The sequence below is a fragment of the Phragmites australis genome, chromosome 18, assembly GCF_958298935.1.
Source record: "Phragmites australis chromosome 18, lpPhrAust1.1, whole genome shotgun sequence".
Lineage (NCBI taxonomy): Eukaryota > Viridiplantae > Streptophyta > Magnoliopsida > Poales > Poaceae > Phragmites > Phragmites australis.
This window is the reverse complement of record NC_084938.1, coordinates 26817398-26845220: the sequence shown is the minus strand read 5'-3', so window position 1 is coordinate 26845220 and position 27823 is coordinate 26817398. Positions and strand designations below refer to the sequence as shown.

At 48.2% G+C, this 27823-nt stretch overlaps 2 protein-coding genes across 2 annotated transcripts; both read right to left on the bottom strand.

Annotated features, from left to right (window-relative positions):
• Positions 1-617: 617 nt before the first annotated feature.
• Positions 618-13970, bottom strand: LOC133898982 (MADS-box transcription factor 7-like). Its single transcript, XM_062339828.1, has 9 exons — positions 13786-13970; positions 13741-13743; positions 12192-12273; positions 11206-11276; positions 10259-10358; positions 9959-10000; positions 9836-9877; positions 1248-1390; positions 618-759 (listed from the first exon to the last, which is right to left on the bottom strand). The coding sequence occupies exons 1-9, from the start codon at positions 13968-13970 to the stop codon at positions 696-698; spliced, it is 732 nt and encodes a 243-aa protein (XP_062195812.1). The 3' UTR covers positions 618-695.
• A 7550-nt stretch (positions 13971-21520) lies between these two features.
• Positions 21521-27229, bottom strand: LOC133898316 (teosinte glume architecture 1-like). The gene is made up of 3 exons (XM_062338965.1): positions 26144-27229; positions 23015-23145; positions 21521-22321 (listed from the first exon to the last, which is right to left on the bottom strand). The coding sequence occupies exons 1-3, from the start codon at positions 26617-26619 to the stop codon at positions 21675-21677; spliced, it is 1254 nt and encodes a 417-aa protein (XP_062194949.1). The 5' UTR covers positions 26620-27229; the 3' UTR covers positions 21521-21674.
• Between the last annotated feature and the right edge of the window lie 594 nt (positions 27230-27823).

Genomic DNA, 27823 nt, shown 5'->3' with positions numbered 1-27823 from the left:
GCCGCGCGGCTGTACTGCTCGGCCGTTTGCCATCTCCTCCGGCGAACCGCGCTCCGGATCACGCTGCTTTGTCCTTGCAGCACGACCTGGACTACGGCACGCCGATCCGCGGACGCGCGCGTGCTACCCTTGCTGGGCCACGGCGCTGGACAGGCAGGCTCGGCTCGGCTCCACGGCGGAGCGGGCTGCCAATGTCCACGCGCTCTGTCCTGCCTCCGCCCAAGTCAAGTTCTAGTGTTCTACCCAGTCCACCAATACACAAGATAGGAGTTGTTCCCTATGGGCTAGAAAGATGGCGGCACCAACTGCAGCCGGGCCGCAACGCTGGGCCATCGCGAACACTTCCGGCCGAGTTGCCTCAGGCTGCATGAACCTGTCTGAATTCAGACCGCGAAAGGAAGTTAACTTCCTGCTAGCCTAATGCCTAACTCGGTTCAGGATTTGCACTCGAGGATGCGCATCTGGCCCAATTTGCTGACCCTCGACATTCACACCTAGATTGCAGTCAATCTTCCAAATAGTCATCACGATCTTATACCCAATACATTATTGGAGAATCAAATGGATACTTTCCTCGTTCATCATAAAAGTTACACACACAAGCTGAGAATCTTACAGTAGAATCTGTCACTCGAAGCACAACATATGCAAGCGGCCAGCCGCAGCATCCTTATTATTTCGGAATCACAGTAGACTCATGGCAACCATGGGGGCAGGAAGGTAGTCATGCATAAGCTAGTCAGGGCCTCAGTAGGGTACCTGCGATAATAGCACATCTGGAGGATCAACATTCATTATCAGGGCTATTATGAGAGAACTTAATACTGCTTTATTCTAGTTCTGCATTCAAACAATCTGGTAATTTACACGGTATATGACATTTCATATGATTTTGTGGGCTAAGTATACTGTTGTGCAAACAGATAAACAGTGTCCATTTTGCCATCAAGAAAATAACAATAAGGAGAACCAAATTACGAAAAATGGCAAAAAAAAAAAAAAAAAAAAATTGTCATTTTGATGATCCTGCAAGGTCGTAGGATCAAACGAATAGAGTTAAATTAGATTATGAAAAATGACAAAAGGTGTCATTTTGAAGATCCTGTGTGTAGGATCGTCGAAACGAGTTGGGCTGAAAAACTAGATGACTTCTCTATACATGCGTCCCTCCAAGCCTAGGGCATTGAAATATTGCACAAAGTTGGCATCCCTTGGTTCGAAGTAAAACGAAGGAAAGAGGAATGTACCCTAGCTGAAGGGTGGGTTCACCAGCAGCATCGAGGGGATGGAAGAATCCGTTGTCACTGTGCAGCTGCTGCTGCTGCACTTCGGGCTGCCGCTCGCCATGCTCCCACGCTTGCTGCCAGATAACCTGATTACTCTCCTCCAGCTGCACATTACAAAGCAATTTAAAAAGGTCACCGTCCTTGATGACTAAACCATATATATGATTACGATCCTGTATAGACGAGTAATGTGCATCTCCGTTCAAGCTCCGAAATTTCGAAGGAAGCTGGATAATTGATGAATATGCGCAAGAGATCAATGGTGTAAAAAAAAATATTACATTGGTTTCTTATCATCTTATTGAAATTATGCATTGTGGTACACAGCCGAAGTTAAGATTAGCAAAGGAAATAGGCAACATATATCAAAAAGCATGAATGTGAAAACATTCACTCAAAAACATTAAACATACTTGGTTTATTCACAACTCCTCTAAGACCAAGTCAGGGTCTAAAATTTCGGTTTCAGGAAAAAAAAATCCCACCAAAATTTTTAGTAAGCCGTGACCTTAAATTTTGGGAAATTCTTTTGAGTTTTCTAATTCAAAATAATATTATTGGCGATGATCTCTTGCCCTCCCCTTCGTAAGGTAACTCAAAGTCTACCGGTGGCTACGCATTCGGGTGATTACAGGGATGTTTCAGGGAGTGCAGGCAAAGATCACGAAGTACCTTCGGTTGCAACCCGGAGGTTGGCCCAAATCCTTCATCCGTGCAGGCGAAGACCCGGACGATCTTTGGTCGAAGATCGGAGGCGCGTCCGCGGTCCCAGCTACCTGCGTCGGTGAAGGCGACAACGGACCTTTGGTCAGAAGCCGAAGGCTACATCGACAGTTTTGCTAATCGGAGTGGGCGAAGTAGCAGCGCGTCTTCGAACGAAGACTGAAGATTGACTCATGGTGCCGAAGAGGAGGAGCGAAGCGGTGAACCTCCGGCTGATAGCTAAGAAGCCTTCGGCGGAGTCATGGGGTCGACCGAAGACCACGATTGGGTGTCGAGGCCCACTTAACTACCCAAGGCAGAGCTGTAATTATGTAAATACACTTGATTGTACCATAATGTCCCCGAATATTTCGGGATGTAGCATGTAAGGGGGTAAAAATTGTAAACCTCGCGTTGAGTGGTTGAGTACGGGCTATAAATAGAGTCATACTGTGCCCGAGACGGGCGGAATCAATTGAGACAATTTACCCCAAACACGATTCACACCTAGAAGCCTTCGGCTTTCCCTATAAGTGAAGATTCTCCTTGTTTGGAACATCGGTTTCAACAGTTGGCGCCGACCGTGGGGACCGAACGGACCGAAGCCATGCCACCCAAGAAGAAGACGAAGCCAACTGGTGCATCGGAGGTGTTGCCAGAACCTTCGGCTGCAGCCGAGGCTTTGGTCAAAAGACCCCCTTCGGCGCTACTAGGGACGAGCAATGCTTCGGCCGGAGGAGCTTCGGGTGGGTGCGAACAGCATTACGGTGTTGATGTTGCGTCACTAGGAAGCAATGAGGACAGGCACAGAGCGGTCGCCCAGGAAAATGCGGCACCGATGCGAGTCGTGGAAACAAGCGATCGCGCACGCTATGAGCCTTCGGGACAAGAAGGAGGGAAGGCACGAGACAAAGAGTGGGAAGACCTGGATGACTTCGCAGAGTATGAAGACGAAGACGAAACACAGGAGGAAAGAACAGTCAGGCTAGAAGCCGAAGAGCTGGAGAGGCAGATTGCGCAGAAAAAGCGCATGTTAGACAGCCTGGCAACAAGCCGAAAAGCTGCGGAATATTGCAGGCGGGCAGAGGAAGCTAGGAAGATATTGGAGAAAATGCAAGAGGAAATCGATATGCTGCATCGTGCGGAGGAAATAGCTCGCCATGTGACGCCGTCCGAAGACACGGCACGACCTACGCAGGACCTTCGGCGGCGATCATCCGCGGGAGATCTAGAATCCCCCCTATCCATTGGTCTGCAGAACCAACCGTGGCCCTCGGGCTTCAAGATGCCCAGAGTAGTAATGTTCGACGGAGAGTCAGATCCAAGAGAATTCGTAATCAGATAGACTCCGGTCCCTTCGAAGTTGCTCAAGCGATAAGCAAAGGTCCGAGTGGAGCTACTCGAGGAGGCTGAACTGGCAGAGGAAGGGGCCGAGGAGGCCGAGGTGGACGAGTCTCGCAGGACCCAGCCACGTTTTACTGCGAGTTACATGGAGAAGGAGCCAGCCACAGGACCAAGCAGTGCCCACAGGTCATGGCCATGAAAGAGAGCTTAGCGATGCAATCCTTCGATCAAGCAAGAACCATACACCACGCCGCACAATTCAGGCGAGGCGAAGTATGGGAAAACCCCAACCTAGGCACAACGTTTGCCAACCAGTGGCGACCAATGCTTGTGCCACAACAATATTCCTGCCCCTGCAGCCTCGGCTTAGCTGGATCAAACGAGGCAACTGACCCCCCAAGGGGAGCTACCTCCGCCTCTACCAAGACCTGCGATCGAAGCACCACCGGAGAGCAGTAAGTCCGTGAACACAGTAAATCATGGATACAATGTTGTGTTCGTGATCTCAGGAGGATCAAATCAGGAGACAGAGTCTAGAGGCAGCGGAAAGAGTACATGCGAAGGGTCAACCACGTTGGTGTAGGGCCAACTTACATTCACTCAAAATGGTCCAATGTGCCCATCACATTCTCGCAAGATGACATGAGGGTTTTAGATTACCAACACACGGATGCCTTCGTGATCACATCAAACATTTCAGGAAACGAAGTGCACAGAATCTTGATATATGGTGGAAGCTCCGCGGATATTATCTTTGCGGATGCCTTCGACAAAATGGGTCTACGTCGAAGCGACCTAGACCAGGCTGGGTCCCCATTGCTAGGCTTCGGCGGGAACGCAATCAACACTCTGGGAAAGATAACAATCCCAGTGTCATTTGGCGAAGGGACAAATTTCTGGACGGAGGATATTACATTCGATGTGGTCGACATCAACTATCCATATAATGCGATATTCGGTCGAGGAGTCATGAACACATTCGGAGCGATACCGCACCACGCGTATCTGTGCATGAAGATGCCGGGTCCAAGAGGCGTCGTAACGGTGCTTGGAGACCAGCAAGTGGCCCGAAGAATCGAAGTGGGAATCACTCTAGGACGGCGAAATGTCCATATGGTGACGGAGCCTTCGACGGATCAAGAGGAGAGTGAGATTCGGCCAAAGGTAAACAAGGTAGCGAAGGCTATACCAGAGGGGGAAACTAGAATAGTGCCACTGCATCAAGAAAAACCAGATAAAAAAATCACCATAGGGGCGGAGGCCCAGAGGAGGACTAGCAAGAACTGAGACCGCTTCGAAACTCATTACGAATTCCCTTGGATCTAACTCTCCGTCGAACATTACTACTCTGGGCATCTTGAAGCCCGAGACCACTGTTGGTTCTGCAGACTAATGGATAGGGGGGATTCTGGGTCTCCCGCGGATGACCATCGCCGAAGGTCTTGCGCAGGTCGTGTCGTGTCTTCGGACGGCATCACGTGGCGAGCTGTTTCCTCCGCACGATGCAGCATATCGATTTCCTCTTGCATTTTCTCCAATGTCTTCCTACTTCCTTTGCCCGCCTGCGATATTCAGCAGCTTTTCGGCTTGCTGCCAGGTTGTCTAACATGTGCTTTTTCTGCGCAATCTGCCTCTCCAGCTCTTCGGCTTCTAGCCTGGCTATTCTTTCCTCCTGTGTTTCATCTTCGTCTTCATACTCTGCGAAGTCATCCAGGTCTTCCCACTCTTCGTCTCGCGCCTTCCCTCCTTCTTGTGCCGAAGGCTCATAGCATGCGCGATCGCTTGTTTCCGCGACCCGCACCGGTGCCGCATTTTCCTGGGTGGCCGCTTCGTGCCTATCCTCATTGCTTCCTAGTGGCGCAACATCAACACCGTAGTGCTGTTCATGCCCACCCGAAGCTCCTCTGGCCGAAGCATTGCTCGTCCTTGGTAGCGCTGAAGGGGGTCTTTCGACCGAAGCCCCGGTTGCAGCCGAAGGTTCCGGCAATGCCTCCGATGCACCAGTTGGCTTCGTCTTCTTCTTGGGTGGCAGGGCTTCAGTCTGTTCGGTCCCCACGATCGGCGCCAACTATTGGAATTAATGTCCCGAACAAGGAGAACCTTCACTTATAGGGAAAGCCGAAGGCTTCAAGGTGTGACACATGTTTGGGGTAAATTGTCTCAATTGATTCCGCCCGTCTCGGGCACAGTATGACTCTATTTATATCCCGTACTCAACCACTCCACGCGGGGTTTACAGTTTTTACCACCTTACCTGCTACATTCCCGGAATATTCGGGGGTATTATGGTACAATCAAGTGTATTTACATAATTAGAGTTCTGCCCTAGGCAGTTAAGTGGGCCTCGACACCCAATCGTGGTCTTTAGTTGACCCCATGACTCCGCCGAAGGCTTCTCAGCTACTAGCCGGAGGTTCACCGCGTGCTTTGCTCCTCCTCTTCGGCAACATGAGTCGATCTTCGGTCTCCGTTCGAAGACGCGCTGCTACCTTCCAACAAATATATTGTTGGGGCACGAAACATACCCTGGATAGAGCGTGGCGAGAACCTCCCCTAACGGGGGCTGGGGGCTCAACCTTGGAGATGACTAGTGACCCAGGAGGAAATGAAAAGAGAGAGAGTTTTTAGGAAAATGAGTAAATCAATCGCACACCTACGAAATCTCTACTATGACGGTTCAAATTCTAAAAGACCGCCGCTTCACTGCGTGGCCGTCGAGGGGGTAACGGCGCCACGCCGCCCCTTGGCTATGACTTCGACTCCACCTTCAACTCTGACGTTGACTCCGCCTCCGGCAAAAGCGGCGAGGCTCTAGACCACATTGGCTCCATTGAGCATCGTCGCCCTTCAGCCTCAACATCGACTCCACCTTCAGCCAGAGCCGCAGGGCTTTGAACCACACCGTCTCGGTCGAGCCTGCTGCCCCTCGGTTCCGATGTCGATTCCACCTCCAGCAACCGTCGAGGGGGTCGTGGTGCCATGTCGCCCCCTGGATTCGGAGTCAACTCCGCCTCTGGCCACCGCCGCGGGGCTCCAGACCAAACCAACTCTGTCAAGCCTCGCCACCCCTCGGTTCTGACGACGACTCTGCCTCTGGCAAAAGCCGTGGGCTCAGAACCGCACGGCTTTATCGAGAGTCACCGCCCTTCAGCTCCAATGTTGACTCTGCCTCCGACCAAGCCGTGGGGCTCCAGACCACACCGTCTCCGTCGAGCAGGAGCATCACAGCCACACTTTTCCGATGTCAACTCCACATTCGACTCCAACAACAACTCCGCCTCCTGTAAAAGCTACGGGCTCCGGACCACACCGGCTCCGTCGAGCATCGCCGCCCTTCGGCTCCAACATCGACTCTGCCCCCGACCAGAGTCGCGGGGCTCCGGGCCTCACCAAGTCCATCAAGCCTCGCCACCCCTCGGTTCAGGCGTCAACTCCGCCTTCGGCTCCAAAATCAACTTCGCCTTCGCCTCCAATGACAACTCCACCTCTGACAGAAACTGAGGGCTCTAGACCACACCGGCTTAGTCAAGTGTCACCGCCCTTTGGCTCTAACATCGAGTCCGCCTTAGGCGAGAGCCACGGGGCTCCGGGCCATGCCAGCTCCGTCGAGCCTTGCCGCCCCTAGGTTCTGAAGTCAACTCCCCACCTCTGGCAAAAGTCATGGGCTCCAGACCACACGAGCTTCATCGAGCATCGCCGCCCTTCGGCTCCAACATCGACTCCGTCTCCGACCAGAGTCGCTGAGCTCTAGGCCACACCGGCAACATCGAGCCTCGCCATCCCTCAGTTCGATGTTGACTCTGCCTTGGGCTCCAACATAGACTCCGCCTCTGGCCAAAGCCGCGGAGCTCCAAACCACACTACTTTCATCAAGCGTTGTCGCCCTTCGGCTCCAACCTAGACTTGGCCTCCGGCTAGAGCCGCTGGGCTATGGGCCACACCGGCTCCGTCGAGCCTCACCGCCCCTCAATTCTGACATCGACTCTGCATTTGGCTCCAACATCGACTCTGCCTCCAGCCAGAGCCATGGGGCTTCGAACTACACCGGCTTCATCAAGCCTCACCACCCCTCGGTTCTAACATCGACACTACCTCTGGCTCCGTCATCGGCTCCACCTCTAGCAACTGCTGAGGTGGTCACTTCGCCATGCCACCCCTCAGCTCCGACATCGACTTCGCCTCTAGCAACCGTCGCGGTCTCTAGACCACACCGGTTCCGTCAAGCCTCGTCGCCGCCATTTGCAACCACTACTAAGACGATCTGCAAGGACAAGAAGCAGTTCAGGATATCCTGACCCAAAGGCAGAGCTGGAGCTAGTTCTCTATGCATCCACTTGCTCCTTAGGACCTCGAAGCCAGCGGATGAGGGGTGCTATTGGGAAAAATGGCCCATCCATGGATACCCCGATGATGTACGATGGCATACTATAGCGAATATAATTCCCAAATTGATATAGCCATGTCAGAGAAGCAAATGACCAAAAATAGCCTCACATATACATGATTGTAACATAACCTTAGGGACAGGATGGTAGTTTTTTCTACCCGTTCTTTCTACAAAATGAGTCCCAATGGGCGTATAGTGGGGGGCACAATTAATTCATTCATTTTTTCACAATCTCTCTCCCTCCCTCTCTCTCTCCCTTTCCTCCTGGCTCACTAGCCATCTCCAAGCTTGAGCCACCCCCTCTCACCATGCTCCGCCCGGGGCCAACAGATGACGCCACCCGTGGGGATTTGCGCACAAAAGTCGCACAAGGAAGGGAGGCTAGAGCATGCTGTGAGACGAGAGCATGAACATCTGAAGTTTTTATTCAAAATGGACCATTAGTCACGCAATGGGAAGCTGCTGTCACGTGGCTCTACACATGTTGGCTCGTCGGTGACCACATCATTGGCCGTCGACATGCCCCGCATGCCCACAACTGCCTACCATCGTGTGGCTCCATGAGTGGGAGGCCGCCGTCTCACTACCTCACGCGCGGGCAGGGCGGTCCGCTGAGGCCTCACCACGAGGAGCCCGCAGTCGTGCTTGCTTGCAGGCTCGTTGGTCCGCGTGAAGCTATCTGGGAGGTGCTCGATGGTAAATAACATGCTTCCATATGCCAATAAAATAAAACAAAATAGCTAGACATATTGGTTGCTCCCTATCCTAGCCTGCAGTAGGTTGCAACATACATCATAGGGTAGCAGCTCAAGCACGGGAGGCAAAATGTTGTAGCACTCGTCGCTTTACGTCGCTTGAAGAGTCTGAGAGCGTAGTACTAGGTACCAGCTAGTTTTATTTTTAATAGGCAAGGCTAAACTTTTGGGGACCCGTGAGCTATGGGCACGGTCAAGAAAGTCCGTCGTGTTTATAGCAGCATGTACACTGTAGGTATGTCAATATATTTATTACCTTAGTGTACCATGCTCATCACAGTGTGGTGTCATTAGCTTGTTATGTCTTGTCAAGTTTTTCATCTCTGTGTCGATAGATCGGTCATGCAGCATGGCTACATTGGAAGCTAGTACTGATGATATATTTATTGCTAGCACATACTTGCTGCTACACTAACCATGCATAGAGCATCATTCACATGGATGCACGGTGTGCCTTGCCCTGTCCTCCTGTCAGAACACTTTGTGTGGGTTGGCATGCTTAGACTCTGGCGTGTATATGCACGACATGGCAGGGCATGGGCATGCATAGGAGCTGTTGTGCACCTTCTTGCATGCCCTGAGTTGGGGGCATGGAAAAAGGCCTGTCAAGTTTTCTGTAGCAAGTGCATGGTCAAAAGCAAGCCATTGGTGCAAAGGTAGATGCCGCATTTGCGACATTATTGCAAGCCTCTGCTAGCAAGGACAAGGCTATAAGAAATACAAAGTGTTTTTGTTGCACTGATCATATGCAGTGCCTTCGACCTCGTCTGAGTACATTTGTGAATAGCACCGCAACCATGCACTTTCGCACCGTAGCCGGAGGAAGGCTCCATCTCACCTCCGCTGCATTGGCGAAGGCCCCCTCCGCGGCTCAAGCCACCTCCTCATGCCGAAGGTAGGCTCCGTCCCACCTCCGCAGCAGGGCCCGCGATGGCCACAACCACTACCGAGGCCCGTAGGCCATGCTCCGAACATGCCTCCGATTGTGGGTTGTCCCTGTTCTGAAGGGATAGGCATAAGGGTGCCAGGCTCCAGTGGCCAAGCTCTGGTGCGCTTCGGAGGCTCAGAACACGGTTGTGGTTGCATTTGTCAGAGTCGCAACCATGTTTACAGCTCCACACCAGGTTGGGGGAGGTTCTCGCCGCGCTCTGTCTGGGGCACGTTTTGTGCCCCGACATATATTTTTATAGAAAAACATAAAAACGTTGCAAAAGCTTTTAGCCATCCTGTTATTTTGGTTATTTTTTAGGTGCTACTAGTGTTTACCGGTAAATCCGGTCATTGGCCCTTATTTATTCCCTGGATCAATTAAATCCTACATATATTTTTCGCATATGATACAATTAAATTTTACAACTTACTTTTCTTCGGAGACACTTATTTGCTTCAGAAAACATTTGTTCCTGGAAATTAAAACATTGGAGTTATTCGCTGATTAAGGGAAGTTTTTAAATTTATTTTGTTACATTGTTGAGAGCATATACCCTTCTCTGAAGTTCTGTCAGTTGGTCAACCATGTGCTGTGTCTACAAGATGAATAAAATTTGGTCAGAACATATGCCCTAAACATGCTACATGTGTAATATTTATAAGTTTTATGCCCCAAATTTTCATATATCCATGAGAGCTATGCTTAGCTGAGAAGCTGAGAAGGACACCATTTAAGAAAATGAGATATGAATGCCATATGCAAACTTAGTGCTGCATACTTCACAAAAAAAAGGCGAGTTAAACATTCCACTTAAAACAGGAAAGTCGTTTATAATATCAGCGTTTTCCAGTACCCTTGTAGATCTTATGTGCTTCAAGGATGAATCAAGTTGCTTCTCGAGGTGCTCGAGCTCCTTTATTCCTAATGAATCAAGATCTTCACCGAGCAAATTCCTGTGATTGTCCATAGAAGATGGAAAATCTTAAGTGGATAAGAAAATGTGAAATTATCATTTTACTTTTTTTATTACACTGAAGAAATGCATTGAACTAAAGTCAGCCTTTTGCCTCTCTGAAAAGATACACTGCAAACTTGAAATGTTACGTATCCAAACATTATTAGAAATCCTCATTTTCATTTGGCCTAATTACAGTCACCATTTTGTGTCATTCAAGTAGATGACATGCACTAGCCGAATATTGAGTGGTAGAATCAAGTTATAGGTCACTCGCCTACAGAACTGTTAGTTTCAGAATCTAGCACATTTCATCTCTTTAATTAATTGTTGTTATATTGCGGAGCTAAGAATATGGTTTCACAAGAAAGATTTCAGAGGAATGTTAAGTTTGAGTCGTGTATTTGAGAAGATAGTCATATTGAAAAAAAAATAACACTCTTCGAGCTTTTTAATCTTCTATCTCTGCATTATTTGAGATGAACAAATAAAATCATGAAAGAATATCATGGGCAGAACATATTGCTCACCACTCTGTATTATGGAAAGACATATATAGCAGAGATATTCATATTAAAAAAAAATAACACTCTTCGAGCTTTTTAATCTTCTATTTCATCAATTTGTTGATTGAGATGAACAAATAAAAGATGCTCAGAAAGGTTTCTACTTAAAGTTTTCTAAACCACACAAACACACAGGTAAGGTTCAAAGAAATGCTGAATTTAGTCCTTTCAGGCATGTTTTCCCATAAGAAAGCACTTTTTCATTTGAAATTGCTCTTGATTTCTTTTATTGTGTACAAAAAAAATGAATTATCTCAACTTATGAGAAATAGAACTCGCCTTTGAGTTCGCTGTAAGTTTTCAACACGTGCCTTCAGTTTGAGGTACTCATTGCGGCTGCTTTTCAATTGCTGAAAGAAAAAATCATGAAAGAATATCATGGGCAGAACACATTGCTCACCACTCTGTATTATGGAAAGACATATATAGATAACAATGATATGCCATGTAAATCTCATGGTTTTCACAAGAAGATGCAGTTTACAATGTAGTTAGGGCGGGGGGTGGGGGGGCGCAAATGCCTGTACTTTCTTGCATGCATGAAAACACCACAGAGTACAACCTTATTAGCACACCACCAAGTATATTAAGGAACACATATCTAATACGTTGCCAAACTTTTCTGTCACACTGATAGTATGTCCACTCATCTTATTATATTGTTTTTTCCTTCTATTTTTTAAGATGAAATACATGATTTTTGGCTAGGACATGTAATTCTGAATGTAAAAACCATATAGCTAGTGAGACTTTATGGCTGTGGAACACATGCTTAAGTCATGAAATATATGTTAAAACTCTACTGTCTCACATATTTGATATTTCACATGAAATGTACAAGTAATGAAATCCTAGTACAAGAAAATATGCTGGAGTAGTCGATCATAATCTTAGTTTGTTTGTCTAATTACTCACAAGTCTATTCAATAGGAAAGGAAGAAATTTGGCCTTCAGAGTTTTGATATTTATCTATTATAGAAATGAAATTTTGGTGTTTTTATCGCACTCGATTTTTTTAATGGTATCTTTAAATAACCTTTCCTGTAATAATCTATGCATGGGTTTCGTTTCTGGGTGGTATATCATTCACATATGTAGATGACAAGTCAAACTATTAGATTGCTAGAGTTCCACAAATTCTTAGCAGCAAAGTAATTAATGTGATAAGCTCAAAGTTTCTGCCAACTAATGAGAAATATGTTAAAATTATGAACAAACTCATGCGCATTTTGTATAAACTAGATTCAGGGAAAGGAAATTTTTACCTCATTTTCTCTATTTTGTATAGCTGTTTCAGGCCCTGCATGGCTGCTGCATTTTTGATACTTTTCAAGTGTTTTCGGCATGCTGCAAGTTGAAAAGGCATGAAAAATCAGACGGGCAGTTTCTAAAAAAAAAGAAAACACAGATCGATAAATTAAAAGACGACTGCAGACACACAGTGAGAAGAAGGTATATGCATGAGATACTAGGTTTGTATAAAAGGGATGCCTGGCGAGATAATGGCTAGGCGACGATGATGGTCTATGCATGAGAGAAGGATGGCTAGCAAGCTTAGTCAAAAAAGAGTTGAGGCAAACGATACTATGGCGATGACAACGATAGGAGCTTACGAGGTTACACTAAAACGAAGGTTTTCACTATTTCTTGACAAAGTACATGACCTTTTGCTTCCTGAAACACTACAGCAGGAAGAGTCATCCGTGCTCGTTCTTCACTACACTACCACAAAAAAAGTCATCTGTGTCCCCTCTTCACTACCGGTTCAAAAATAACCGATAGCGATAACAAGCTTTAGCCGCATATAAAAAGATGAGCCAGTAAGAACCGACAGTGATAACGACTAACTCCACCAGTTAGTAACAAGAATCAGTGATATTCAAATTATCACTGCCGATTGTATCTAAAAAATTAGTATTGATGCATCACTATCGATTCGTATTACTAACCAACAGTGATATTAGCTTATCAAAAGACGTGCAAACAATAACCAACAGTGATCTTGAAAATTCGTACGCCTTCACGTCTGCGACTGTCAGGCTTCATATGCGCAACTTTAAATGTGAGCGATCCTCCGCTCGCTCTCAAGCTCTCTCTCGCTCTCGATCTCTCTCTCGCTCACCGTCGGCCACCTCCACCTCCCACGTGCAATCCACATGGATCCACCGTTGCCTCCACTGCTTTCTTTAAGGACGTCTCCCACACCCGCATCCTCGTTCAGGGAAAAGGAGGAGACCTCGCCAGCCAAGATCCTCCTTGTCGGACGATGAGGTGTGGGACGAGTTCATCGATGAGCCACTGAGGACAAGAAGGCTTGGACGAGCTCGTTGTAGAAGGAGGACGAGAGAAAAATGTCGACACACCGACGCCGACGCTGATGCCGACGGCTAGATCTATTTGTTAATTACCATGGATCATTAACTTGAACGATGCGAACTTAAGACACCCACACACCACTACACTCCTAAGACGGACGGATCAGTTAAGGCCCTTCGTAAGACCCACGGATCAGTTGAGGGCTTGAGGCCCCAAGCCGGCAAGTTAGAGCAAGGATCGATCGACCAAACGGACCGGAAAGCAAAACCCTAAACCCAGGGTATTAGCCAGATCCCGTGTCCGGAAGCCATGAAAACCCACCCCCTAGCTCCAATCCGAGCAAGCTTGCATGCGTGAGTTGCGTCCACGGTCCCAAAAAAATCGCTACTTGCGGGTGGCACCTCGAAAGTAAACTGCGCGCCATGCTCGATCCCACGATATTCCATGGCCGGGCCAGGCGGATCTGGCGAGATCCGTCCACACTTGGCCGGCCCAGACCCACTGGGCGCGAGTATGCGATTCGAAAGTAAACTACTTGCGTACCTCTGCGTGCTGCAGAACTCGTAGAGCTTGCCGCGGTTGGAGAAGATGATGAGCGCGACCTCGGCGTCGCAGAGCACGGAGAGCTCGTACGCCTTCTTGAGCAGTCCGTTGCGGCGCTTGGCGAAGGTCACCTGCCGGTTGATCTTGTTCTCGATCCGCTTCAGCTCCACCCGCCCCCTCCCCATCGCCCCCGCCGCAGCCTTCCCCTTCTTCCCCACCTCACCCTCCGCCGCCTCCGCCAGCTCTCCTCACCTCACCTCACCTCACCTCACTAGTCGCCACCACACCAAGCAGCAGCAGCAGCAGAAAAAGGCAAAGAGAAACTTAACACGGGAGCGAGAGGAAAGAGGAGGAGGAGGCGGGATTAAATAGCGAGAGGAGAGTGCGATGATGCTAGAGAGAGCTAGGTGGAGATCGATGGTGGGGCTAGCTAAGCTGATGGATGGAGCTCAGGGAAGGAGCCAGTGGGCGCGCCTCAGGTTGCCGTTTCCGGCAAAGCATAAATGGCGGGGAAACCCTAGGCTCCCAGCACCGTAGCTCGTTTGCGGAAAGCTAGGAATGTGTCCCGTCGCGTCTCCGCCTACCTCTTTCCCCTCCGCTCTGCATGCGCCGCTGCTATCTTTTACCCACGCAGTCTTTGGTGGGCTCCACACACTACTGGCGCGCACATGCCGTCCTTTACCACTCACAGTAGTCTCGCACAGCTGCTCGGCGTGTCCGACCAGCTTCACTGTGCACCGCCGCAGATTAGCCGATCCGGCGAAGACGCGTCCTCGGGTCTTACCGGTGAGTCACGTGTTTGTTTGCCCCACTAACAATATACTATCTCTATTTTGTAATATACCAAATTTTGGTGGAACGATAAAGAAAATTTTACACGTAGTATAATATGGAATGGAGGTAGTATTAAAGGGGAGCTGGCGGCCTGGGTATCGTTCTCTCGATACCTGTGCTTATTGAGCCCTGGCAATCCCGATCAATAGGTTAGCGCCAAGGTGGCCGAAGGCTTTTGACCCTCACCGGACAATGACTCCGGCGATCTGCTATGACTCCGAGGCTCACAACAACAACGGCAACGACATCGACTGAGAAGAATGTACACTGTCGCTGTTCTTCACCGACCCGTCATGATCAATCTAATGGCTCTTCTCCTAATCAAGATTAATGATTTCCGCTGTCTAAAGTTTTTCGGTGTTTAGTTCGTTAGGTTAATGATCAGTGGCTGTTTAGGCAATTAGATTCTAACAGAGTGGTCCCGCGCGGGGGGACAAGCGTCCGCGGCCGTCCGATCCGCGCGACGCCCCCGCGGTCGATTGGACACACGCGTGACGGGGAGCCGATCGACCACGCGCCGGCGCCGGCGCCGGCCCCCACACGCGCGCACTCACTCGGCACGTATACCTGGCGCTGGGCCGAGCTGTGCCTGTGCCTCTGTGGCGAGCGGCGCCGGCCGGGGTCCGGGCGGAGCAAGCAGCCGAGCTGCATGCGACTGCTGGTTCGGTCTTGCCGTGCGCTGCATGCATGCATGGGCGTGTTGTGGCACTGTTCCGATCCGTCGACCACGCCGGCGCCGGGGCCTCCCGGTAGGTCGACGGCCTGTTTGCGTCCCTGATTCCGGATAAAAGACAAGGAACAGAACGTGGGTGGGGGTGTTGGGCGAGATAGATACGCGTTGGCGTGTTGCAAACTGGAATCGCCAAGAGAAAATTAAAAGGTATCACTACTGTATAGGATGTACGTATATACGTACGTTAGAACACAAAGCCTGTACTTGTAACCTGTAGGAGAACACAATGATCAATTACGAGAGAGTCCACCAAGAACAAGCGAACGAGCTAGATTCTTGGGAATCAAAAACTTAACTCGTGGCCAGCCAACTCTAAGTAGTTGCTAGCTTGCTACAGTACCATGCACGGATCTGCTTTCTTTGCAGGAAATTCGAGTGTTACGGAGTCTGGTAGAAGCTAGTCCAGTCCAAGTGATCTCAAGTCGAACGATCAGGGTTAGACGAACGCCAAAGAAAAGTCAAATGCTTTTGCGGTTTTGCCATTCTGCAGGTTTCTTCGTCCCACTCTTTTCTTCGACGGATAAAAGAAGGTCCTTTCCACGCATGCATGTCCATCGATCGATCGAGTCGAGGTGCAATCAATCACATGACAGATTTGATCGGACCTTTTGCGTGTCAGCATGAACGAACGAACGAACGAACCTACGCTGCGGCCGCTGCCTCGATCCGGCCGGCGACGGACTTGCTGCGCCTGCATCGCGCTCGGTCTGCACAGTCAGTGTGGGGAGTGGCGGGGCCCGGCGGCCATGTCTGCCCTTGCTGTCCTCCGATCCTCATCCTTGTCGTCGTCGACCTCCTGTCGGCACGAGCAGCTCAGTATCCGCCAGACCACCCACTGCAACTCTGCGACCACTCCGTCGTCCGATGTGATGTCTAGGAGCACATCGGTAGAACTCGTTAAGTGTGGGCTTCACTCCCACTCAACGTTGTGAAGCAGAGGAAGCGAAACGCTGCTGTTCCTGGTCCTGATGGTGGCGGCGGCTGGTGGGTAAGAGTATACGTACGCAGTGCTGTACCGCTGTACTAGTAGAATTTACGCAAGAGCAGTGTATACGTGCATGCATGACATGAATGGTCGACGAATGACTTTGGCACAGTGTACCATTCATGTGCAGCAAAGCTGGCTCAAGGTCGACTAGGCTTTTTTTAGATGAATGAATAATTTTATTCCGGTCTCGACGCAATGTATTAAACCGTATATTATTATAAAGTTTAGCCTTAGGCTCAACGGGAAGGAGAAAAGGCCTACAAATGGCACAAGCTTATAAAGGTCTCAACATGAATCAAACATAAAAAAAACACAAATCCTATTAGTAAATATCCACCTCACAAAAATCTTTATAACGACGGTCTCCAAAGTACGGCAAGCCCACGTTATCTTTCCTTTGCCGCCTTCTTCTTTTGTAGCAAATACTAAAAGCGGATCAATGAATTCTCCAGAAGATAACCAGCATATAGGAATGAGCTTTTGCCTTAAAAATAATATCACTTCTACTTAACCATATCCTAACAAAGAACACACTAGCCCCAACCATAATCAGTGATCTCATATTTGGATCATAATTACGCAACCAAGTTCCAAACAACTGGGTAACATATTTTGGTGGTTCCAGACCGAAACCTACTTGTACTAATCTCCAAATAAATCTAGCAAGTTGGCAATCAAAAAATAAATATTGGATAGTTTCCTTCTTATTGCAAAACAACATTATTCACTACCCAACTATTTACGTTTTACTAGATTATCCTTCGTCAGTATGACTCATCTGCATAAGTATTATAGGAAAATCTTGATCTTTAGGAGAAGCTTTAATTTCCACGTGAAATATTTGCCTGGATGACATCATGGTTAGTTAAAGCTCTAGACATAGTCTGAACTTAGAATAGTCCACTCGTACGTAAAGACTACGTACTTGAAGCAAACGCTATGATCATTGAGTTCCACAAACTCAACTCTAGCAACCAACTCATTCCATTTAATTAGATTGTTCCCTACAAGTGCTCGGACACATTAAGATAATTAGATTTGAAGACATCAGCCACCGTGGCTTGTTTCTTTCGAACAATATAGAACAAAGATATTGAGCTGCAAGTGTGGATGTACCAAGCTACTTATCCTACCAAAATCTGATTTGAGTTCAATTATTCAAATTAAAGGATCCTAAACTTAGGAATTGGTCTTTCACCTGCATAAGGCTCGACCCAAAATGTGAGTTGTGTTTCCATTGTACCTCACCAATCATTTTGTTTTTTAATATTTATTTCTGAGTATTTGTTGTCACATGATATTTTCATTTATGAGTTTAAATAACCATTTACCTAATATGCATTTTTTCTAGATGCCAAGATCATCGATTCCCAATCCCCTTTGGTCTTTAGGTATGCATAGATTCTCCATTTAGACAATCTATATTTTTTCGTTTGTTCATCGTTTTGACAAAAAGAATCTGGATCTATGATAGTCTAATTTCTTAAGAACTCCTCTAGAGATTAAAAAAAAATACATCGCAAGACTAGTTAGCACATAATTGATGAGCACAAGTCTACTTACAACAGACAAATATTGAATTTTTTTTTTTCCTAACTACTTAGTTTCTTTTGGAATAGCCCCTCGACCTCTTTCCAATCCTTGTTAGTAATCTTTCTGTGATACATGGGTATTCCAAAATATCTAATGAGGTAACATCTCATCTCACAGCCAAAAAATTGAGAGCATTATTCTTCAAACTCTTTAGCTTGATCATAACAAAATAATTTATGTTTGTGGAAGTTGATCTTTAAGTCTGACAGTTTTTCAAATACACAAAGCATGATTTTCATGTTTTTTTGGCTTATTTGAGATCATGTTCCATAAAAATGATAATATCATCTGCATATTAAAGAATTGAAAAATCATCATTGTCGGAGGGTGAACTCCTGTCGCAGGGATCCTGGGGGACCCCTTTTTAGAGATTCGGCCGGGGGATGATCCTGAATATGTTCGCCTGAGAAATAAATGGGTATGAATGCGATGGTCGGCGGTACGGAGTGATCTAATGCGGAAAGGAGTAAATGCACTGGTGTTTAGACAGGTTCGGGCCGTACGGGGGCGTAACACCCTACTCCTGTATGGATACTATAAATGCTCTGAGGAAGTCCTTCAAGGATGTTGCTGGTTACAAGAAGGTTAGTCTATATTAGAGCCTGGGGCTCTAAGTTCTTCGGTCTGTCTCATGTTGTTCACTTCTCAGCCGTTGTTCCTTTTTTTGCTGTGTTTTCCCACACCACTGAGCTGTTGTTTTCCTTTTTCCCCTTTTCTTCTTTTCCCTTCTGTGCCGCCGGCCGCTTTAAATACTTGCGGCAGCAGCGTGCCCCGAACGGGAGGGGGAGCATGAGTTCCGAGACACCATAAATGAAAAGGGCGTCATCATTTCCTCTGGGCGAAGTGACCGGGGGTGGAACATGCGTCCCACGCCCGGTCATCCGTCACCATAAATGCACTGGCAACGGGCGCCGTGGAGAGGGCCCACCGGGCGCCGCAGAGCGGCCCGGCGTGCCTGCCCTGTCTTGTTCCCCTGCCACAGTAGCGCGGCAGACGGAACGCCTCAGTCCTTACGACGTTATCCCGAGACGGGCCGGATGGCACGGGATGGGACCCGTGCAATTAATAACCCCACGCCCCTCTGCCAGAATGTGGCAGGAACTGACACTGAGCGTGGCGGGAGCAGTTGGAGGTGACAAGCCACGCACGCTATTTAAATGCGGCCTTGGGCCTTTGACTGACTGACACCTCATCGGTGGGCCCTCGGGGGCCACTGCCAGGGGGCTCTCTGGGTCATCGGGGAACGAAGTGCTCGGGGGTCACTGTTCACCTCCCCGATCACTCTCTTCCGAGAATGCCCTTTCTTGTCCTTAGGGAACCGAGTGCTCGGGGGTACTGTTCACCTCCCCGAGCACTCTCTCCCGGGCACACTTGTACGGATCCTCGGGGAACCGAGTGCTCGAGGGCTGCTGGACGCAGTCCCGAGCACTCTCTCCCGGAACTTCCTTTGGTGTGTCCTCGGGATACTTGGGTGCCCAGGGGGCCACCGCTAGCGGCACCGGACACGTTTCTCCCGGTACTTAGCTTTCCTGGTCGTCGGGGGACTAGGGTGCTCGGAGGTCACCGTACACCTTCCCTAGCACTTTCTTCCCGGTACTTAGATTTCGTGGATCATCGGGGAACTGGGGTACTCGGAGGCCACCAACTGTGGCCCCGAGCGCCCTCTCCCGGAACTCGATCTTTTTCACCTTGCGGGAGAGACTCCGCGGGATGGCGCCATGTGGCGGATTGCTGGCCTGACCTCAGGATTCGGGGACCCCCGATTCCTGATACACCGACAATCATCTACTGCGTGAGAAACCACACCATAAAATTAACCGCCCTCTTTTGCTCTAGTTATAAAGATTGCTAGCATTTCCACCACTAAGTTGAATATAAGATCCGCGAGAGGAGATCGCCCTGTTGTAGACCGGGCAATCAGCTACTAAATGACCGCTTCTTGAGCATCCGGAACACGTAAGTTTATGCTTTGGAGCATGTCCCAAATTCTGCTCCACTGTTGATGATCCCACGAGTGCGGTTTCGGGGCTATTAGCATGCAGGAGGTGCTGATGCCGTCCCTGCCGGCACCGATCCCGTTGTAGCTCTGCCCATCATGATGACCGGTGCAGCATTAGGTACATTCACGGCCTGATTACCCACATGAAACAGCGGGGACACGTTGGGATTGATCACCGGCGGCGCTTGAGGAGGTGCCCTATTGTCACGGTCGTTCCCACCAATGGGCCGATTGCCTTGCCGAGTAGGGCAGTAGTGCTACCGAGGTCAGTCCCGACCACCACCACAATATCCAGGATTGAAACTACTCCCCATTGTAGCCTGCATTGTTGTTGAAATCCCCACCGTCAAACCCTCCGACGTCCTCGAAAGCCTCCCTGTTTGTAGTAGTTGTGGCCGTGCGGCTGCATGCTGGCGATCGTACCCGCGACCACCTCCACTATGGCCGCCATGATAGGCTTGCCCTCTACCACCACCTGCCGCCTGACCACCGTCGTGTCCAGCATGCGTGCCTCCGTTGCTACTGTATCCTCCATTATCGCCGTGACGCCCACCTCCGAAAGGACGAACCGAACAAACTCGGCGGAGCTAGCTCTTTAGTCGCCAAAAACGGTCTGCAGGTTGATTTCGAGCCCGAGCCTGAAGAACTTAGCCGAGCCTAACCGAAATCAATTTATTGCTGCACAAATGCAGCTGCATTGTTGCGGTTATGTTTGAATTTGAAACTGAAAACGGTAGGATTACGCTAGATCCCTGGACCGCAGTGTAACATACTATCTCTAAAATTCGTTTATAGCACAGCCTATTTGTGGGATGGGCTCGCATATGTATAGGATCTCTCTTATACTTCCATTTTCGTTTTGTGCAAAAGGTTTAACTTGAAGGTGCTACATCTTCTAACCTATCTAAATTATCAAGATGGTACTAAATCTATCACAGCAGAATATTTAGACCACACGGATCAAATCCATAAACACTACCATTATTACAGTCAGGTCTGTGCATCGCCAAGCGTCATTGGTTCAGAGATCCTTGGAGGAGGCAGCGGCCCTCTCCATGGTTTCTGCTGGTACTGCATCATCTTGTCGATCACCGTCCTCGCCTTTCCTTGGTCGTTCGCCGCCGAACCTGCAGTCACATCACATGTTACCTTGGCTTTACTCGACGATGACATTTGATCGATCGATCTCCCGTGCCGCCTCCAGAAGCTCGTCCATGGAGATCCCCGTGTCAAGCGCCTCTTGCACGAACGATGGGGTCGACCAGTCCTCCTCGGTCTCTTGCAAAGGTATTAAATGCTTCATCTTTTTTTCTCCCTTTACTACTAGGGTAATGCAGTAGCAGGTGATTCTTGATGCCACAGGACATGCACATTGGATCGTTGTCTGCAGATGGATACCATCTTTGTACGATCATGGTTGGTAGTCAACTAAGAGAAAAAGGAGGAGACGACAGGGGAGACTCAAACCTGACAGAATCAGGCACTACGATCACTGACTGGTGTGACCTTCGTCTCAGGATCTGGAGAAGCAACATACTGCAATTGGGAGCCAGGCAGCCACCACAAAGGCAAAAGATAATTCGGGAAAACTAGCACTGATTTTATGCTCAAGTTGTCCACACAAATGTTGGCGAGTAGAATTAATCAAGATAAGCAAAGGAATGCAAAAAGAACAGAAACAATTCTGAATCGCTGATCGCTAAATCGAAGAACATCGCTACTGAATGAACAGCTACTGAAAACTACTGCCACGAGAAGGGCAGCGACGAGGAGGTGCCGTCCGAGGAGCCCTCGCCGCCGACGTGGAACATCCCGTTGTAGTTCATCTCGTTGTCGTTCGAGCTCAGCACGGTGTTCAGCTGCTCGCTCTCCACCACCGGGCAGGAGAACCCGGTCGTCGTCGAGACGGCGCCGGTGGAAGCCTGAGGGCGCGAGAACCATGACGAGCTGCCGAACTGCAGGCCGGAGACCAGGGGCTGAGCCATGGGGACGTGTTCGGTCGGCCGGACCATGCGGCTGACGTCGATGCCTGAGGAGTTAGCCGAAGCTGACAGAAGAGAGAGAGCACAATCCGAGTCAAGCATTCGAGTCAACCCATCAGAGAACATCTTGCTGCTGCTCTCGGGAGGAGCTACTGTCTTGTGGAGAGGCTGGCACACTGAAGCTGGAGCCTCCAGCACGCCGCCGGTGGCAAAGTTTATTTCACCCTCCTGCAGGAAAGGAAACCGACGGCTTTCTTTGGTGTAAGCAGACGTGGAGCCGACAAAATGCTGCCTGTTGCTGGAGGCTAAAGGGATCTGATGAGTGTAATATGGACTCTCCTCAGTTTTGATTACCACTGGCCAGTTCGACTCCTGTCTCGGAGTTGTAAATGGTGAGAATCGTGTCCCTGAATTTTGCAAGCAATGTTGATTAGGTGATAACTGAAGATAAATGGTAATAGAAGGGGGCATATCATGTGAAAACTAACTAGGTTTTGAAAACTCTGCAAAACTCTTTGAAAATCAAGTGCCAAAGTTTTTTAAATAATTATTGAAAAATAAATTCAGTACTATGTAAGTGCATGGCTTATATTCATGCAAATTTTTAAAAACAAACTCAATCTTGTTTGCGAGATAGGAGAAAAAGATAAATTGCTAGTGTAAATGAGTAAATTGATATCGTTCAATGCGAATAAGATATTTATGAGAGCTCTACGTGTCCATGTGCTGCAAAAATTAGTAATATGAAATCTCATATGGATTATCAAATCTCAGTTGCAGTCAATTTCATATGGATTAATTTATACAGGGATGTGGCTGAAAAAGGCACAAATTGTGCAACATGGAGTAGCATGCTATCAAGTGAGTTACAGGTTTGCAAAATGCTGAATAAGGTGACCTACTAGGCAAGTCAGCGCTACAAGATTAAGAGCAGAGAGGGAAACACCAATTTTTATTGCATGACTTAAGTATGTTCTGGGCTATTTATTTCACAGTATATATTTTTCTTGTCAACAAGAGATGGGAAGTCTAAAAATCTATTCCAACCATGTATGCACTGTAAAAACATTGAGCAATGGTTAAAGAAAAAGGAACAAGACCTTGTTGAGTCGTGATAAAGCTTGCAGAAATCATGGTATCTGGCTGTGGCTTCCTGCGGCGACGGTTGTGCCCATCTAGGCGCTTTCTACAGCTGCGCTTGGCCTCATCAAACTCCACAAGTAAGTGAAACCTAAATAAACAACACCTCATGCTCAGGTAACTGAATTTACGTTAGGCCAGTAAGCAAGTTGCAAGATCAATATACTATCGGAACAATCTTTCTCGTGAAAATGCATATACATTTAGGATCAATGTCTCATCATATACTGGAAAATGAAGATAATGCACAGTAAAATGAGAACTATTAACATAAGACCATAATGACATCCGGCAAGTTGATCTGCAGGAATTGTTAATAGTTTCATTATGCTCATCAAATTAAATAATGCATTGTAGTCTGCCACTTTCAGAAGCACACTACTATGAGTGACGTCATAAGAAAAAACAACGAAACAGTTATGGAGGAAATATTAACATAATCCATCAGGACCACAAGAACATCGTAAATTGTTTTAAGTAGGATGTACTTTGTTGCTCGTTCTACTAAATTATAAACAGAGAAGATAGTCCTAGGTCAGTTTTCTAAGGGCGAAAAATAATTGTCCCAGGTAGTTAGGCACAGCCTTGAATGCAATATGAAGACGCTTCTCACTTAAAACATCATGAAGATGTGGTTTCTCAGAATATTTAATGTACTTACACGCAGTCTTAGAATACTTAATACACAGCATACAAGGGACCACTCAAATTTCATATGTCTAGTAACCCTTTCAGTGCTTGGGAGACTTCATCTTAGATAAGTATATTGTACCGAAGAACTGTCCAAGACAGAAAAGTATTGTAAGACCTGTTGAACTTGGACCACAATATAGTGCATCCATACTCCATAGGTATAAGGAAGCTGACGGTTTGGTTTTCGAAATGGACAAGAAAGCTGACAGTTTATAGGGACACTGACTATCACTAAATTTGTAAAGTCTGTTATTGCACCAACAGGCAAAGTAGTAATCATTAACCAATCATTGAAAAACTGTCCCCACCGAGTAAGGTATTCCCAGATAAAGAGGAAAAATGGTGAGATAATTACATTAGCATCCTATATGGAGTATAGGGTAAAGGTACACCACAGCAGAGAGAGGACCTTCTGCTATTGTTCAGCAAGATAAAAATGCTGACCTAGAAATTAGACCAAGCTAAGCTAATATTACAAATGTAAGCAATACCTCAGAATGCCAAAATTGAGCGATAAAAATGGGCAGTTTAGGTCGAAATAAAATAAGATATTCACTAAGATTATACAGTTCTAAGATTTTTTTTTAAAAAAACTATGAAGTACTTGTGGTGATATCTGGAAAGTGTATATGAAATAATCCAATGCTATACATTATGTTCAGAAATATAGCTGAATTCTGTGGCGATGGTAAGTGAAGTCTCGGGTACAACAGTACCCAGAAAAGCATTGACTGCCATTGTGTGGGAACCGAGATTCAAAATCTATGCTGAAGTAGAACTCTGATGAAAACAGAGGCAAGGCTCAAAAACACCTGAGTATATGAAAAATCTCAATTTGATTAACTCTGCTGGTACAGGTAACTAAAAATTAGGCAGCGTCACTAATAATACTTTTTTTAGGCGCAGAGTATAAAATACTTGAACGACTTGAATAAGGTAGACATAGAACTTAATGCCATCAACAGTGTATGTGACAAAAAATCATATCATGAGAGCTGTTATTAGTTACTCTTACTCATGGAAGTTAAAATGAGGATCTTACAGATCCCACTTCTGTCGTGACCACCATCCAACAAAGAACCCTAGTACATTTATCATCAGTATTTTCTTTAACATGTACATTTTATACGGTTGCCATTACCATTGACCTTTTTAGAGAAACTTAAACACTGAAAGCCTCAAACCAACCTGAGGAATGGACATGCATTTGTGAACTAGTAGCCTACATTCTTCTAAAAAAAAACACTAGTAGCCTACATGGTCCTTTCATAATTCATTGCACAGAAATGGCTCCACAAAATGGTTTAGCAGGGTACATTCATAAACTCGTTTCACTGTTACTAACTTTCTGGGTTTGGGCATCTACACCGCCTTTTCCTTTCAAGCAGAAGGCGCTGGCAGTTACTAGCGCGCAGTTGAGGTAGGCCAGTAGCTGCCGCCTGAAATCGATGGTAAATAAAGCGTACTGCATCTCTGAGTGCTCGTTCAGATTTAGCGCCATCTTTGAGGAATTGACAGCCCCAAACAGCAAAAGAACATCCTGTCGCGCCAAAGAAATCCACAAGAAAAGGCCCAATAGCTCACGTCGATCTGCCCATTTCCAGCTAGGAAAGTTGCTCGTGCAGAAGGCGGCAGAGGGCTTATCATCGCACAGCGCGTTTTTTAAAGAAGAAAAAAGTGTGCCTGAACACGACATCGTAAAACACAAAGTGCCTAACACAGGGAGCCAAGCTACCTTTTTCGTCTGATTTTTCCAATCAAGCGGCGAAACATCTCACGAGGACTAGTCGACGGATCGCTGCCTTCGCTGTGTGATCTTTGGCTGACTGACGGGGAGCAGCTAGCTCTTTTGAGCAGCGTTAATTCTCTTCAGCGCGTCAGAAAAAGTGGGCGGGTAGCAGCGACGACTGATGAGCCCTGACTCCTGACCGAGCAGTGCAGGAGCAGCGCTGCTACTGCTAGCGACGAGCAGAAAAGAAAGGAAAAGCGTAGCAGCAATAATTCAGGTAATGCAAGTTGCCAAGTTGAAGTGTAACAGGAGGAAACTGAGGATGGCTACAGCCATAGGAGGCTGAAAAGGCATGCCAGAAAAAGGCAAAGTTGTGCATCCTTGAAATGAGACAGGCAGATATATGCTCCTCCCAAGGGAAAGAAAGAGAAGGAAAGAGGCAGCGATGCTGGTTGCTGGAGCTGATCCCCAGCTACCGATGAACAGATTGGAAGCCATCAGGCAGCTCTTGATGCATGCTTCTAGCTAGTATATGATATGTTTTGCTTGATTTTTTTTTACAGCTGGTCAAATTCGTGCTGCGAGTTAGTGGCTGATTAGTGGGCGTTAAATTTTGCAAAAAGTATTCAGTGGGATGGGAGGAATTGGCGGGAGTTTGCGGGGTTACCTACTGCACTGCTGGCAGAATCGCATCTGGCGTCCGGCGACGACGACGACGGGAGTCTTGGAGTGCGCCTCGCACACCTTGTGCCGCCGGTGGTAGTCGCGGCACTTGCTCAGATCCGCCTTGCACCCGTCCACCGCGCACGACGGGCACTGCTGCCCCGCGCCACCGCCGCCGCCCGGCGCGCGCGGCCGCTTCGCCGCGCCAAGTCCGGGCGACGACGCCGACGCCACCGCCCCGGCGGGGGCCTGCTTCCCCGCCGCGGCGGGCTCCTTGCGGCGGTCCGCGGCCAGCGCCGCGCCGAACTGGCACTCGCCCAGCCCGCCGAGCTTGAGGTCGACCGAGCACTCGGGCCCGGGCGGGCGGCATCCGGTGGCAGCATTGGCGTGGCCTCCAGACGGCCCCGCGGCCGCCGCGCCCGCGTCGTGCTCCAGCTCGGCGAAGTCCCACGCTGCCGGCACCTTGAGATCCCAGTCCATGGCGACGCCGGCGCCGACCTCTCCTGCTCGCGCCTCTACTCAGCTGCTGCTTAGCTTGCCTTAGCTCTCCACCCCTCTCGCCTAGCTAGGTTGCTAGCTACCGCCTCTGCCTAAGCTGGAGCCTTCCCTTTCACACGCACTCAGGTCGCTATTCTGGGCTGGTGAGCTCGGCTTCCCTCCCCGGCCTGCTGTCCCTCTCCTTCCGCGGGCGTTTTCTTGCAAGCAGCGAGGTGGTAGCAGCGGCAGCCAACAGTAGCAGTAACAGTGCTGGATCTACCGGCTAATTGGTGTACGAAACGAGGCCGAATTAATACACAAGCTCCGAATCAAACGCACTGCAATTCTGCAAACGCAACAAGGGATGAGAGAGGGAGAGCAAGGTGGCTTATTCTGCTAGAGTGAGAGTGGAGGTGTGCTGAGCTGAGGAGATCCAAACGGAAGGTGCAGTGTATAGACAGGAGTTGATAGCCGGAAGCAACCAACAAAGATTTGCAGCAACAAAGGTAGCCAAGGCCCAAGAGGCCAGGAACTGGGGGCGTACAGTCAGTACTTGCAGAGACAACATGTACTGTAGCAAGGGAGTGTGTGCATGGAAGAGAGGACGGCGAGAGAGAGCTGTGATGATATTAGATTATTCTAACCATTTTCTTCTCTTTTTATTCTCTTTTTCGTTCTTATTTTTTTATTTTTTTAATCTCTAACAATCTTTTTTTAAAAGAATCCTTAAAAAGTAAGGAGAATTCCGTTTTAAAGAGAATGATTTTATGAATCGTCACTGTAAAAAAAAACTATTAAAATATTAAAAGAAACGGGAATACTTTCTTGAAGAAATCCGTTGGGGTCGCAACCTTTGCATCGCTGCCAGGCGAGGAACAGTGAACGGGGAAGGGGCGGTCCCCACGGCCATGTTCAGGCTGCCATGGAAGGGTTGCGCCACAATTATTGGGGCGCAGGGGTCTAGCATGGTTTGGGTTTTCGGCCTAGGGCATCTTTTGCTCTCCTCTGTTTCCCCCTATTGCAAGTTTGCAACTCACAAATCACATTATAAAATTGTTTCAAGTGACATCTGAACAGAAGAGGTTCATCAGCAGCACCGGCCAGTGGCCTAATCACTCGTCAGCCTACTAACCCCCTCTTTGCCTGGTCAGGTTAGAATAATCCCCACATCACTACTGTCCCATGTCATGCAGCCCATCATCGCCTG

Coding starts and splice junctions, on each gene's coding strand:
- LOC133898982 (XM_062339828.1), bottom strand. CDS start 13,970: ATGGGGAGGGGGCGGGTGGAGCTGAAGCGGATCGAGAACAAGATCAAC. Junction 1,391..9,835: donor ATAAGTGTCTCCGAAGAAAA/GTAAGTTGTAAA, acceptor TGTAATGTGCAG/CTGGAGGAGAGTAATCAGGT. Junction 760..1,247: donor GAACCCACCCTTCAGCTAGG/GTACATTCCTCT, acceptor CTATTATCGCAG/GTACCCTACTGAGGCCCTGA.
- LOC133898316 (XM_062338965.1), bottom strand. CDS start 26,619: ATGGACTGGGATCTCAAGGTGCCGGCAGCGTGGGACTTCGCCGAGCTG. Junction 23,146..26,143: donor TTCTGCCAGCAGTGCAGTAG/GTAACCCCGCAA, acceptor TTGTTTATTTAG/GTTTCACTTACTTGTGGAGT. Junction 22,322..23,014: donor CTTTATCACGACTCAACAAG/GTCTTGTTCCTT, acceptor TGCAAAATTCAG/GGACACGATTCTCACCATTT.